Consider the following 14,113-nt stretch of genomic DNA (forward strand, 5'->3'; position numbering starts at 1 on the left):
CTTAATCTCTGTTTCTCAGTCTCCTCAACAGTATAATGGGAATAATAATAATAGTTCTCGTGAGATTGAGATACACACACACACACACACACACGCACACACACACACACACACACACGCACATTTAAAGCACAGAGCTGGCACAGAATAAGTGCTTGATAAATGTTAGCATGTATTATTGTTCATTTAAAATCTTCAAGCATCATTAATGCTATCACTATTACTACAGTCTCAAAGTATCTATTCTATAGCGCAAGGAAGAGCAGGGATTCCAGCAGATTCCAGATCTGCTGTCTGTAATCATCCATGATGGTATGGCATTGCTCCAGAGCTGGGAAGGGAACACTTCTAAACAGAGGACAAGAGGCTACAGCTAAACAGGGCCAGAGCAGCTACTATAACCCTAGACCCGTGTTCTCTGTACAAACTACCCTAAGCTTTATGTTACTGAGTATTAAGTTTGTACACTGTGGCACTGTTTTAAAGACAAATATCTGCCTTTGTGAAGCATCTATTCTAAAATATTAAACAAAACTATGGATACTACATATAATGATGCTTCTTTGAAATGGCAAGAAAAAAACAAAATATTTTCTCTCTATTCTTACCTTGAATTCCTTAATTCCAGTAAAAATACTGATAGATGAAATGTCAGTCTCTCCATTTGGTTTGCATTCGGTCACAATTTCAATTACCTTATCCAATGCCACTTTCATTCTGTCAAATACTCCTTCTTTGTTTTTATGGGCTGATTCACAGTTGGGATGCCTGAGACACGTCTTTGAAACAATTGAAAATTTTTATGTTAAGATTTGGCCCATATCATAATACACAAAATCTTACAGAGAATATGCCATGCTAATAAAAATGGTTCTTTACCAAAATCTCCCGTGTCCCTGGCTCACCCAGCTGCTTCTCCTCACTAAAAGTGGAAGTAGGATGAGTAAAAAGCGACAGCAAGGTTAAGTGAAAAAGGCAGAGTGCAAAACTGTATCTTTATACTTTAGTATGTTTACTTAAAATTTTTGGAAAAAAAAACAACAACCCTATATCTTCATCATGATTAAAACTTTTAAAATGTTGCCTAATATGTGCAAGAGCTAAAAAAAGAATGAGGAAAAATGAACAGATGTCTTATGACTGTGGATGCATCTTTGACTTTTAAAAAATGATGTAAAGGAAAAACTACTCCAGGGCCTAGCTATGAACAGAGCCTTCCAAGCAGACTCCCGTGAATCCTGTTTCTGTGGCTTCACTGATCCTAGTATCGAGGCAATATTCTGAGCAGAAAAGGCAATCCTAAACAAACTGCTAATGAGATGTTTACTAGTTCTTTCTTGAATTGTACCAATTTGCTGGCCGACTGCTGTTTGAAATTACGAGCTCTTGATTGACAATTTTGTTAAAAGTAGAATAAGGACTTAGAGGTATGAATTTACAGAATAAACAAGCTAAGGGCTGACTTAATACTCCACTGTTACTTAACAGATTCTAACTTGCGTAGCTTTTTCTAGAGCACATGTGCTGGCTCCCCAATGAGACTAGCAAAACCCCACAGGCAGTGACCGTGTGTGACAGGCCTCCATTCACAGCACTTAATAAGCCATTTTCTGCTTAGTTGCTCAAAGCTGACTCATAGATTACCTGATGTTTGGAACTGGGGATGGAAGTTAACATTCTTGTTAAAGAATAACTGAAATTTAACTATTATAGCCCATATTCCAATTTATCACTTTCATCTTTTTAATGTGTAAAATACATAAATTAGATGCATTTAATCAGGTTTTTTAATTAATTTACAACACAGTAAAACAAAAATTTTCTTACCTTTGAAGCTGTGAGAAGCATCATTGTACACTTTTCAAGAACTGCCCTAGCTGCTGCCATTTTTGCCTTTTTCTTTTCATCTTTCAAATCCTAAACATGGAATAAAACCACTGAGCAGTCTAGGATCATGTAAACAACTCAATTTTTTGAGAAATAATTTACTCCATAATAGCAAGACTCAACAATTAAGTAACATTGTTTTAAAAAAGTGACAAAGTAGAAAAAAACCCAGAATAAATGTTTTATAAAATGTCACCACTTCAATGTAAATGTATCAACACAATAGAGTAGAAAGAAACAGCTGCCCTTACTAAGGGCAGCACAGCCAGGAACTGAGACCTAGCGAGAGGCTGCCATGTGGCTCATGTTCTGGTGGCCTGCACACCTGACATTCTGCCCATGTAAACACACCTCACTCCCAACCAGAAACAATCATCCTATGCTTTACTTAATTAAAAGCGACTTACTTACTGAGCATTTGTGGACTATTATTTCCTTCAAAATAGACACTTACAGCCAACTCTTTCAGGGATCATGTGATTAACCCCATCTAAGTGCATATTCATCTCAAGTTTTTTGTTGTTGTTGTTTTAATCCTAAACTTAGCCAATATGCTGCTCTAAAATGTTCTTAAGATGTTTCTTGGGCATATAATTTTCCCCAACTAGAATATAAACTCTGAAGTAGGCACTGTATTTGGGTTTGTTTTTTTTTTTCATTTGGTTTCTCTTCATATAGCCCTTGATATGAATGTGTGCTATCACAGAAGGTCTCCAAATATTGCTGATTAAATCTACAACCAAATACTCTCATAATAGTTTGGTAACCATCTAAATCAGGGGTCAGCAAAAATTTTCAATAGAAGGCCAGATAATAAATTTTTGAGGCTTTCTGGTTCATTTGGTCTCTGAAACAACTACTTAATTTTGCCAGTGTATCATGAAAGCTACCCTAGACAATACATAAACAAATTAGTATGGGTGTGTTCCAATAACTTTACTTATGGATGATGAAATCTGGATTACATAAAATTTTCACCTGTCATATTAGTCAATTTTTTTTCTCACTTGTCAGTTGGATGAAAAGGCTTTTCTTACAAATAACAAGGACCTAAAGTATGAAAGTGATTTCCTTTTATTTGTTTTAATAAATGGGAGTGGATTCAAAGTTACCCCTGTAATAATATCACTCTCATTTACTTGCATCCCAATACAGCTTTCTTTAATAGGAAAGAAAGAAGCAAAGTTACATCTAGTAAATGAGAAACTGCAAAAAACTCCAAAGCTAATTCAGGTCACAAGGTAACATTCCAAAGGACTGTATCCTACATGTGATTATCATCCATTAGGAGCATCTTTCAAAAATAAAGGTTGAGGTCACTTCTAAAATTTCCATCCATTCCTTGTCTTTAACATACTGGACAGGACTTCTAGCAAAAAAACCTGTGGGTCTACTTGACAATGCATCAAGTGTGTATACATAACACTTGTAAGCCATACATTACACCATAGATTGTATGGTGATAGCAAGTGATCCAAAAAGGTGGCATCTCAATCTGTTAGAGGGCTGGTCCACAGGACGAAACACAGGCCTCATTAAACCCAGATGTCCAAGAAGCACTAAGTGAAGCATATAACCCAGCCTGCCACTTTCCAGGCCAATACCCACCTTCCAACTCCAGCTACAACCAGGAAAGTTCACGCCCCAAACCATGGCCTATGGGACTATACCAAAGCATCTCAAGAAGTGATCAATTATATATTTAACTTGACAGGATAAACACATGCACAAGTACCCCAACAACAAGAAAAAGTCAATCCTGGATTTGACATGGTTTTCCACCTCCCTAAACTTCAGAACTTACAGTCTGAATTGGGGAACAGACCCACAAAGACCTAATATCGTGGTGCGGTTTGAAAACTACAGGCTTTAGAATCAGACATAATTGAGTTCAACCTGCTAGAAAAGTGACCTTGGGAAACTTTATTATCTTCTCAAGTTCAGTTTCCTCATGTGTGAAACAGTAATAACAATATCTACCTTACACGGATGTTCTGAGAATTAAATGAAATCATGAATATTAAGTAGCTAACATATAGCCAATGCAAATCACCCAATGCTTGGGTTATTACTATTAATCTAATATAGAACAATTATAGAAAGATATAATAACAGAATAATATATAACAAATTACAAAAAGAATAATAAGAGATATATAACAAAATACTATCAGGATATGTATGATGACTCATTTATTTGCCTGAGCCCTTGTAGAAGAGTCAAATGGAAAGTTCTGTGAAAGAGGAAGTACTTTAATTGGGGCTTGAAGGCAAGTATGACCTTTCCCAGTGTGTGAGGTGGGAAAATATTTAACTGTTATCTGTGAGCAAAAAAAGGCATACAGATCTATTTACTTTATCCTGGCTTATTTATGAAAGGCTTTCAAGAGCAAGGTTATAGATTTAACAAGCAAAAAAAACAACCCAAATGATCACAAAGATCACACCTCTATCCAAATTGAAAAGTATAAATGTATTTCAAGATTTTGTAAACACATACATTTTGTCTATCTCCAGTAAGATGTGCAAACTCCACCATTTCATTTCCAAATTGACTGAATATTTGGACAAACTCTTGAAAGTTGTTCACTTTCTCCAGTCTTTCCATAGTTGCAAGAACCTGCAAAACAGACATTATTTTATTATCAGGTTTAGATGTGAAAGAGACTGAGACATCAAACCTGAGCCAAGAGAGGAACAAAAGAGAAGTTCTAAATTCTAGGGGGAAGTTGAGAAAGAGTCCGAGGAAAAGACAGAGAAGAAAGGACTCAGAAAAGTAGATGCAGATTCAAAGGTTAGAATCATCTAGGGAATGATTTCTTTTTAGGATGGGAAGACTTGGGCTTACTTGAAAATTAAAGGAAAAAGTAAAGGAAATGACTAAATATGCAAGAGATCATTTATGCAGCAAGGTCTGGAGAAGGCGGGAATGTGCAGGACTAAGGTAATCAAATCTTCATAGATGTAGGAGGCGGATGAGGATAAAAGATGATACACAGAAGCTTTAAGGTTCAGTGAACCAGAACTGGGGGAACCCCATCCTCCTCAGAAAAGTGGAAGGAAGGTCACCCGCATAGTAAGGAGTGGAAAGGGCGATTAGGGACTTCAAGAGTAGGAAAAGTTTGCATCAGTCAGAAACTGCCTGTGGTGAATCAGTTAATTGCCAAGAAGCTTTGGGCAGCCAGGAGTAGATAGAGAGCATGTTTGTAACACAGTCAACAGAGAACGTTATGTATTTTCTTGATATTTAGAAGTAAAGTAAATAGATGTGAAACATATTTTCAAATACTTTTCTCTAAAATAACAGTACTGGATTAGTTTTAGTCAGACCAAGATAGGTAAGGAAAACACAGATAGCCTGTGTTTACTTATTTTTAATGAGGATATGATGGATATTTGGCATGTTAATCTGCCCCAGCAGCTCAGGAAGCCTAGGCAATTAACGTAGATAAGGCAGATTGCCACCATTGAGCAGAACCTCCGTCTTCCAAAGAGACGAAGGTTTGTTCCTATTCCTCTAGCACTGTCCGATTCACCTCTCCAATTTCTTTTTCTCTTTAAACTTACACTTTTCAATTCACTCAATACTAGCCAGGTAGTTTTGCCCTCAGATCAGTGGGAGGATCCCTTCCCTGGCTGACTGCCCTCCTCTTTGCCTAGGGGATTATCCAGGGAAAGAAGTGATTGGGACTTCCCTAGTGGTCCAGTGGGTAAGATTCCACGCTCCCAATGCAGGGGGCCCGGGTTCACCCCTGGTCAGGGAAATAGATCCCGCATGCATGCCGCAACTAAGAGTTTGCGTGCCACAACTAAGAGGTCCACATGCCACAACTAAAAGATCCCACATGCCACAATGAAGATCCCGCCTGCCACAACTAAGACTCGCAGCTATATAAATAAATAAATAAATAATTGTACACACCCTGGCTTCCCTGTTGATGGAGAAGCATGGCCATTATCTGAGAGACTGGAAGAAGTCTAGACTGGAAGAGTTAAAATCTATTCTCTAAATTTTATGATTATTAATATTTAGGAACTTTGCATACAGAAATTTTATAATGTGGATAATTGTGGTTTCAGGTAATTGAGCTTCTTCTGAAGCATATAAATTGTTACTGTCTGACTTGGGGGAAAAAAGGCACTTAGGAATTCAGTTTTTTTTTTTTTTTTTTGCTGTTCGCGGGCCTCTCACTGCTGTGGCCTCTCCCATTGCAGAGCACAGGCTCCGGACGCGCAGGCTCAGCGGCCATGGCTCATGGGCCCAGCCACTCCGCGGCATGTGGGATCTTCCCGGACTGGGGCATGAACCCGTGTCCCCTGCATTGGCAGGCGGACTCTCAACAACTGCGCCACCAGGGAAGCCCGGAATTCAGTATTTTTATCAGCTAGGTTTCTACTACATACATTGTCATGGTGTTCAGCTTTTCTTCCCACATTTGTACACATGAAAAGTTTTCAGCAATAAACCTCAACAAGTAGATAATGGTTTTCTGAGAAGAAATGTTATTTGCATTCAAAAGTTTGAGCCCAGTATATACATTTAGGAATTACAGGTATAGATGAAGCATCACTTTTAAACTGTAGACAATTAGAATAATAAACAATTAAAACAGATAAGCATTGCTGAATTACCTGCAGTTAACCTAAAAAAAAAAGAAATAACTTTTTGAACAACCCTGAAAGACACAAGTAGAAACATTAGAAAGGTAAGTACCTTATTTCTTGACCTTATTATCTGCTTAATGACTACTCGGTCTGCCAGCAATAACACTTTTGTCACTGAAGAAAGAAGTAATCTTGCAGCTTTTATAACTCCTGTTTTATCTGTAAAAATTGTGATCTGGCCATCAGATTCTGGACGATTCAAGCTGCTCATATCTGTAAGCGCTGCAATTGTTTCTCCTAAGAAGAAAGGCAAAGGGTGGGGGGTGGGGGGTTAAACTGGGAATAAGTCACACAAATTAAAATCCAGACTTTAATCTTTAAGGTAATGTGCTCAATGGGCAGAAACTCAACTTCGGAGTCTTATTTCAGGAATAAGAAATAGCTTCTTCTTAATGAACCTAAGGATTATCATATAAGGTTCTCTAATGGCAAAATAATGGTACATTCCTAAGAATTGTGAAAAACTGTTACATTCATCGAGTTTGAAAAATATTATAACTTTTGTTTCCAGCAGTACGGCAAACTACATGATCCCAAAAGCCTCCTGCTCTATAAGGTCAAGAAAGAGAGATCCCAGGAACCAATAACCAAGGAAGAACCTAAAAGCAGAGAAGTAAGCAGCTGCCCAGGCTTTGGCTAGGGCTGAGGGGGTAGAGGGAGCATCAGGGGGGCAGGGGTGGGGGTGGGTGTCACTGCCCATCTCCACAACCTGAAGGGGTTTGGGTTTTTATGGATATGCAGGGAGAGAAGACAAGACTTTGGGCCCCAGCAGGAGACATCCTCAGTGAAAAGTGGGCCTAGAAAAAACATCCCTCGGGCTTCCCTGGTGGCGCAGTGGTTGAGAGTCCACCTGCCGATGCAGGGGACACGGGTTCGTGCCCCGGTCCGGGAAGATCCCACATGCCGCAGAGCGGCTGGGCCCGTGAGCCATGGCCGCTGGGTCTGCGCATCTGGAGCCTGTGCTCCGCAACGGGAGAGGCCACAACAGTGAGAGGCCCGCGAACCGCAAAAAAAAAAAAAAAAAAAAAAGTCTCTTCTTCATTGTTGCTATGAAAATCTTTTGATTTCTGTAATAGCAATTATCCACCAATAAAACAATTCAAACATTTCTTGTCCCCCCAAATTAAACCAGACTGTAACTTCTTCCCAAACCTTACTGTTTAAATTTAAAAGTGTAAAAAAATAAACTTTTCATCATCTTGTAATGTTCAAGATCATTTTTAAGTCGTAAATAAGTCTGAGTACATAATGGATTGATTTTCTCACAAAAGCCCTCTTGTCAATATTATTACATACACCCAAGAGGTTAAGGATCTCGAGAAAAATTATCTGAATTTTAATGGACATATCACAAGGTATGACATAATGAGTCAGGATTCAGGAAGATTAGTCTGATAGAAGCATATAAAATGGACTAGAAAGGAGAGATTCAGAGCCAGGCTACTAACCAGGCAGCTATTTTAATTGTGAGTGTGAAGCAGTAAGGAACTTACTAGGATGACAGCCATAGGAATATAAAAAAGATGATTCGGGAGATACTGAGGGAACAAAATATAAAGTTAGGACCTTAACAGTGATATGAAGGAAAGGAAAAGTGAAAAAAATGGCTTCAAGGTTGTAAACCTAAGTCACTTAAAAAAGTCAGAAGGGCATGGGAAGGGAGATGATAAATTTAGTTTCAGACAATCGGAATTTGAAATGATACAGGAAAACCCAAAAGATAAGCCATCACATATGGAGTGGTTACATAACATGACAACAGCTGAAGTTCTACTAACAGACGAAGTCTGTGGTAGCCAGCCTCCAAGATGGCTCCCAATGGTCCCCACCTCCTATTTTCATCCTTGTGTTCTCTCCTCCCACAGGATACCAGGGTTGGTATGGCAGAAGTGACAGTATGCTACACCCAACCTTAGGTTGTTAAAGACTCTGAGGTTGCCATCTTGGTTGCTCTCTCTGAGGGAAGCCATTTACCATGTTGCACGCAGCCACTACTGCAGAGAGGTATACATGGGGAGAATCGGAGGCCTCTGGTCAAGAGCCAGCAAAAATGTGAAGCTTGCCAATAACCAAGAGAGGGAGCTTGAAAGCAGATCCTGCAGTCCAGCCAAACCTGCAGGCCCAGCCAACACCCTGAGTGCAACCTCATGAGAGACGCTGACCCAGAACCAGCTGGTTAAGCTACTCCCTGATTTCTGACCCTCAGAAACTATGTGAGGGAATAAAATGTTTGTGGTTTTAAGTTGCTAACTTTGGGTTAATATGTTACACAGCAATAGGTAACTAATACAAAGTTTATATAGCAAATATGAAGAGAAAAAAGAGGTTAGAATTAAACTTTAACGTACAGAGAAAGGAGCAAGAGGAAAAGTATCACTTTGTCATAGCAAGAAGTATAAAAATGTTTCCTCTGCACCCCTGGAAAATGTTACTTTTTCCAGTAGCTCTCAGTCATCAAAGATATTACATACGAGCTTGCCCATATGGCGTTATTTAACCTTTCCTTTTTCTGACTAAACCCCAGGCATTTAGCCCTGAGTATGTGGGACGGTAACATTTGGTTAGCTCCACCAACAAAGTTAAATGCTTCCTTAACATTATAAAGTTGTTCCAAGTATAGACTGTTCAGAAACTAGTCCCCTGGAAAAGTCACAAAGCTGCCTTATAGTTTCATGGTTGTCATTTTTTAACTTGTTATATGTAACTAGTTAGTGTTATGTCTTAAAGCAAAAACTCAAAGTCGGTCAAATACAAATATTTATTGAGTGCCCACAGAAAATGTAAAACTTGACTAGAAGCCAAGTAAAAAGTAAAAACAGTTGCGGGGTGGACAAAATGGGTGCACTCAAAAGGTACAAACTTCTAGTTATAAGCTAAATAAGTCATGGGATGTAATGCACAGCCTGGCAACCATAGTTAATAATACTGTATTGCATATTTGAAAGTTGCTATAGAGTAAATCTTAAGTTCTCACTGCAAGAAAAAAAAATCTTGTAACTATGTGTGAATGTTAACTAGACCTACTGTGGTGATCATTTCACAATATATACAAATATCTAATCATTACATTGTATACCTGAAACTAATAAAATGTTGTGTGTCAAATATACCTCAATTAGAAAAAAGTAAAAACACAATGCAAAAGTTCAACACAGGGAATGAAAAGTTAGAAATAATCATTACAATGACAACTAATATTTATTGAGCACTTTCTATGTGCCAAATGCATACATGCATTATGCCAAAACACTGCTATAAACACTAATATCCCCACTTTATAGATTAGAAAACTGAGGTTTAAAAAAGTTTAGTAGCTTGTCCAATATCACACTGCTAGCAAGTGGAAGAGTTGGGATTGACTCCAAAGCCACAGTTCTTTATCACTACTTTACATTATTCCCCTCAAGTGAATATTAAATGGTCCAAAGGAGAAAATGACCACTATGAGCTGAGTGGGCTAGAAACATTCCAGGAGTGACTTAAGTCTTAAATTTGTATATGTTAAGAGAAAATAAGGCTTCCATATCCTACAACTCCAGGAGGCACCATTCTCATTATATTATCTGAGTGACCGTAAGAGGCAGTTCTCAAGAAGGGAAAGAGCACTTCACGTGAGAAGAGACAACAGGAGCAGCCCATGACACCAGACAGCATCCAAAAGACACCTGCATGGAGCTCCTAGGCTTACAGGACTTGCAGGGCAGCACAGTCTACTGGAGCTGGGGTAGGTGTACACATCCTCTTCTCACCTTACACTGAGCACAGTGACATGCTACGAAGCCAATAAGGTGAGGACTCAGGCTGCCCTTTCTTTTAAAAACCCTTACTCTTGCTTTAATTAAGGGTCTGCTTAAGAAACAGTAACATGAAAAACATCTCTACGTTTTCTGTTGAATTGTCCACGGCATTATGTAATAATGTCTCTTGTATAAGTGCCCACACAATTTAGTTCCAGGAAAAAAAGTCACTTTCCTCTTGACAAGCTGGTTTGTTTCCTTTCAACAAACAATGAGAATTATATAACCCCTTCTTTCCCACATTTCTTGTCTTGCTTTCCAGGAAGTACAAAGATAAATTTCATGTTTAATTAGAGTAACAATGTTGGCCAAAGTTTCTAGTATATTTATTTTCATCTCCTATTTTAATGGGTTTATTAAACATGTGTTTAATTGTTAACTATTTTACATCTCTCTCTCTCTCTTTTTTTTTTTTGGCTACACCCTACGGCTTGCAGGATCTTAGTTCCCCGACCAGGGATTGCACCCGGGCCACAGCAGTGAAAGCACCGAGTCCTAACCACTGGATCGCCAGGAAATTCCCTTAAATCTCTTTTAATATGTAGGCAAAACATAAATTATGAATAGAATAAGGCCATCCCCCTTCCCTACATAAATCTATTCTATATCTTAGTGATGGCTAGAAACCCAAGAGTCAAGTCAGAATCCTCCCTTTGCTTTAGCCAATAACCAAGTTCTATCATTTAATCATCTCAGTGAATATTTAGTGTACTCTTTCTGGTTTTCATATCCCTAACACACTGTCTTGGTTTAGCCTGGTTTACTGGAAAAGCTTCCACATTAATCTCTCTGCCTTTAGTCTCAACTCTCTCTCAATCAACCCTCATTTGTTCATTTCCTCCGTACTACCAGAAAGATTTCTAACACAAATTTATTGTCTTTCAGCTGGCCCCAAATTCCTCAATCTATCAAGTATAGAATAGTACCTGAAGTCATTCATATAACATTAGGGCCATGTATTGCCTGGTTGGCTCCTCCACATTACTTGGCCTTATCTCACCCACTCCCTTCCCCCCATGATGACCCTCCAAACATACCTGCTCCTCTCTCAGGGTTGCCCATCTCAATTAAGAGTACCACCATTTACCCATCAAACCTTGGAGTTATCCATGACTCTTCTTCCCATCACATCCCACATCCAAACTATCAGCAAATCCTACCAGCTCCACCTTTTCAATATAACCAAATGCAACTCCATTTCACCACCTCAAGTGCTATCACTGGGTCTAAGTCACCATCGTCTATCACCTGAACCACTACAACAGCCTCCTAACTGGTCTCTGATTTCACCCCCATACCTCCTAAAATCTATTCTCCCTACAGCAGCCACCAGGGATCCTTTTAAAATATAAATGAGATTATGTCACCATCCTGCACAAAACCTTCCACTAGCCCCACTGTGACACTTAGAACACGGCCCAAAGTTCCTATCTTTGCCTAGAAAGCCATACCTGTTCTTGCTCTTCTCCTTGCCTGGAATGTCCTTCCCCCAGATATTCATATAGTTGGGGTCCTCACTTCACTGCAGTCTCTGCTTCAGTGTTACTTCCTTAGAGAGATTTCCTGACTCCACCCCCCGATTTCAGTAGTTCTCAACTGCGGGGGGGGGCATTTTGATCCCTCAGAGGACATTTGGCAATGTCAAGACATTTTTGGCTGTCACAATGGGGGAAGAAGGGATTTACAGGCATCTGATAGGTAGAAGTTAGGGACTGTACAATGCTCAGGGCAGCCCGCACCCCCAACAAAGAATTATCAAGCCCAAAATGTCAACGGCATCAAAGTTGAAAAACCCTGCCCTCCCTAAAATATACCTCCTTTGGTCTCCTAACCCTTATTCTGCTTTACCATTTTCTCCATGATAACTGTCGCCACCTGTCCTTATGCACATATCTATTTATTCATTTGTTTATGGTCTCCCTCACTAGAATGCAAGCTCCACGAGGGCAGACTATATACTGATTTCTATGTGGCTATATCCCTCTGGTCTAGAAGAATGCCTGGCATATGGCCAGCACTGAGTAAATATTTATTTAAAGAATAGGTGGATAAATGACACTTTAACAAAGCTGAATTATCTGTATCCGTCAAAACTCCCCAGGTTCTCTCAAACTTCTATGCCACCAGTTATAGACTTGTGAGACATCAGGAAATCTGAAGTCAGATTTGTCTGCTGTAGAGACAGGAACAGGCTTATTTTTATTTCCATTTCCTACGTGATGGCAAATAGGCTAATATGCTCCTTGACAGTAGAGTCCATGCCTCATGTTCCTTCTATACCTCTTGCATTCAATGGCTGATGGCCAGGATGGTGGGCTTCTACCCTGCCCAGTGAAAGAATTCAATGTTTCAGATTTAGGACTTAATCCAAGAGAAATTCAATATTCCTGGACGCTAATCTAGGGCTTTAATGACCCAGGCATCAGTAATAAAAGGGCTAAAACACAGTACACATCTTTACTCAAAATAAGACAATAATTTGTCATGATATCCAAAGCAAGAAAATTCGTATAAGTAGGCTTTAACATACCTGCTTGTTTAGCTTCAATACAGGCAATATTTATTTCTTCTTTCAAGTCCCAGTTTTCATTGGCTATAGCTTCCCCTACTTTAACAAATCTTCCAACTGCCAAGTTTACGGCTTGTCCTACACGTTGAATTGCTTGCAGAGTTTTATCAGACTTTTTGGTATTATCTTTATGATTAATAAGTGTGGTGATCTAAAAATAAAAGATAAAAGCAACCTGCTTAAATTTTATCTCAATACTTTTTTTTAAAGCTGTATCACAATGGCCAAGAAAATTAAGCCCAGCATACTACACTAGCCTAATACACTAAATTAATTGATAGTTTTAATGCTTCAACCCAAAGACAAGGAGCAAATCATCTTGCAACCCTCCTGAGGACAACATTTCCATTAATAACAATTCTAAGTTTACCTGAGGGCAGTTATCCAGGGCACACAGTTCTATAAGCCCTCCAGACATTTCAACAAATCTTAAAGACAGGAGAAAAGTAGGAGAAGGTGGATCATTACATTCAAAGAATCCACATAAAACCAAAGCACGTCAGGTCTAGATTCCTCTACTGTGACTTGAGCTACTGCGAGAGCAGAGACAGCATCTTCTTCACCGCGCATTCCACTCCACTGCCTAGCACAGTGTGTAGGTTGTACAAAATGGTACATGAACCATACTTGTTTACACTTTAGAAGGACCACTATAATCTATGTTTTATACTTCTCTCAGTTTTGTTGCAGACTCAAAGTAAACGAAATACCAAGACCTTTAACACTTGACTCCAGGCCCTGAAATAAAATATAAAAGGTGACAAGTTAAGCTGGTTGAAACAAATACAAATCTTCAAAATGTCCTAGAAAATCAGTACCTGAACTATAGTGACATATGAAAATATTTAAAGAATGTTACATGAAAAATATAAATCCCAAATGGTACATGTCCATTGTGTATAACTTTGAAATGATTTATATAAATATATTAACAAAGACAAGAATAGTGAATTAAGAGAAGAGGAAGGGACTTGCCCTTTGAGTGGCAACTACGTGCCAAGCACTTTATGTGTTATGGTATTAATAATTTAGAGTCAGGAAGGCCTGGGTTTTATCCTTGGCTCTGCCATTACTAACTAAATGACCTAGGGAAATGTACTTAACCTCTCTAAATTTCCTCATCTATAATATTATCTTCCAAATTTTGAAAATTTCCTAGAATCCAGGTCCTGAGGATGCATCACTGAACAAGACT

General features: G+C 38.9%; 1 protein-coding gene across 2 annotated transcripts in view; it reads right to left on the minus strand.

Moving 5' to 3' along the window:
* Window positions 1–14,113, minus strand: part of CTNNAL1 (catenin alpha like 1) — a 58,936-nt gene that overhangs the window by 28,585 nt on the left and 16,238 nt on the right. Inside the window, exons 2-7 of one of the 2 annotated variants that reach the window (XM_079926001.1) lie at window positions 13,289–13,346; window positions 12,880–13,069; window positions 6,602–6,789; window positions 4,388–4,507; window positions 1,828–1,917; window positions 609–779 (exon numbers count right to left, since the gene is read on the minus strand). In XM_079926001.1, the coding sequence (XP_079782127.1) occupies window positions 609–779; window positions 1,828–1,917; window positions 4,388–4,507; window positions 6,602–6,789; window positions 12,880–13,069; window positions 13,289–13,336 (807 nt within the window). In that variant the 5' untranslated portion in view covers window positions 13,337–13,346. The remainder of the gene's footprint in view (window positions 1–608; window positions 780–1,827; window positions 1,918–4,387; window positions 4,508–6,601; window positions 6,790–12,879; window positions 13,070–13,288; window positions 13,347–14,113) is intronic. The other variant, XM_079926000.1, reaches the window with a different exon arrangement.

The sequence above is a fragment of the Stenella coeruleoalba genome (assembly GCF_951394435.1).
Source record: "Stenella coeruleoalba genome assembly, chromosome: 7".
Taxonomy (NCBI): domain Eukaryota; kingdom Metazoa; phylum Chordata; class Mammalia; order Artiodactyla; family Delphinidae; genus Stenella; species Stenella coeruleoalba.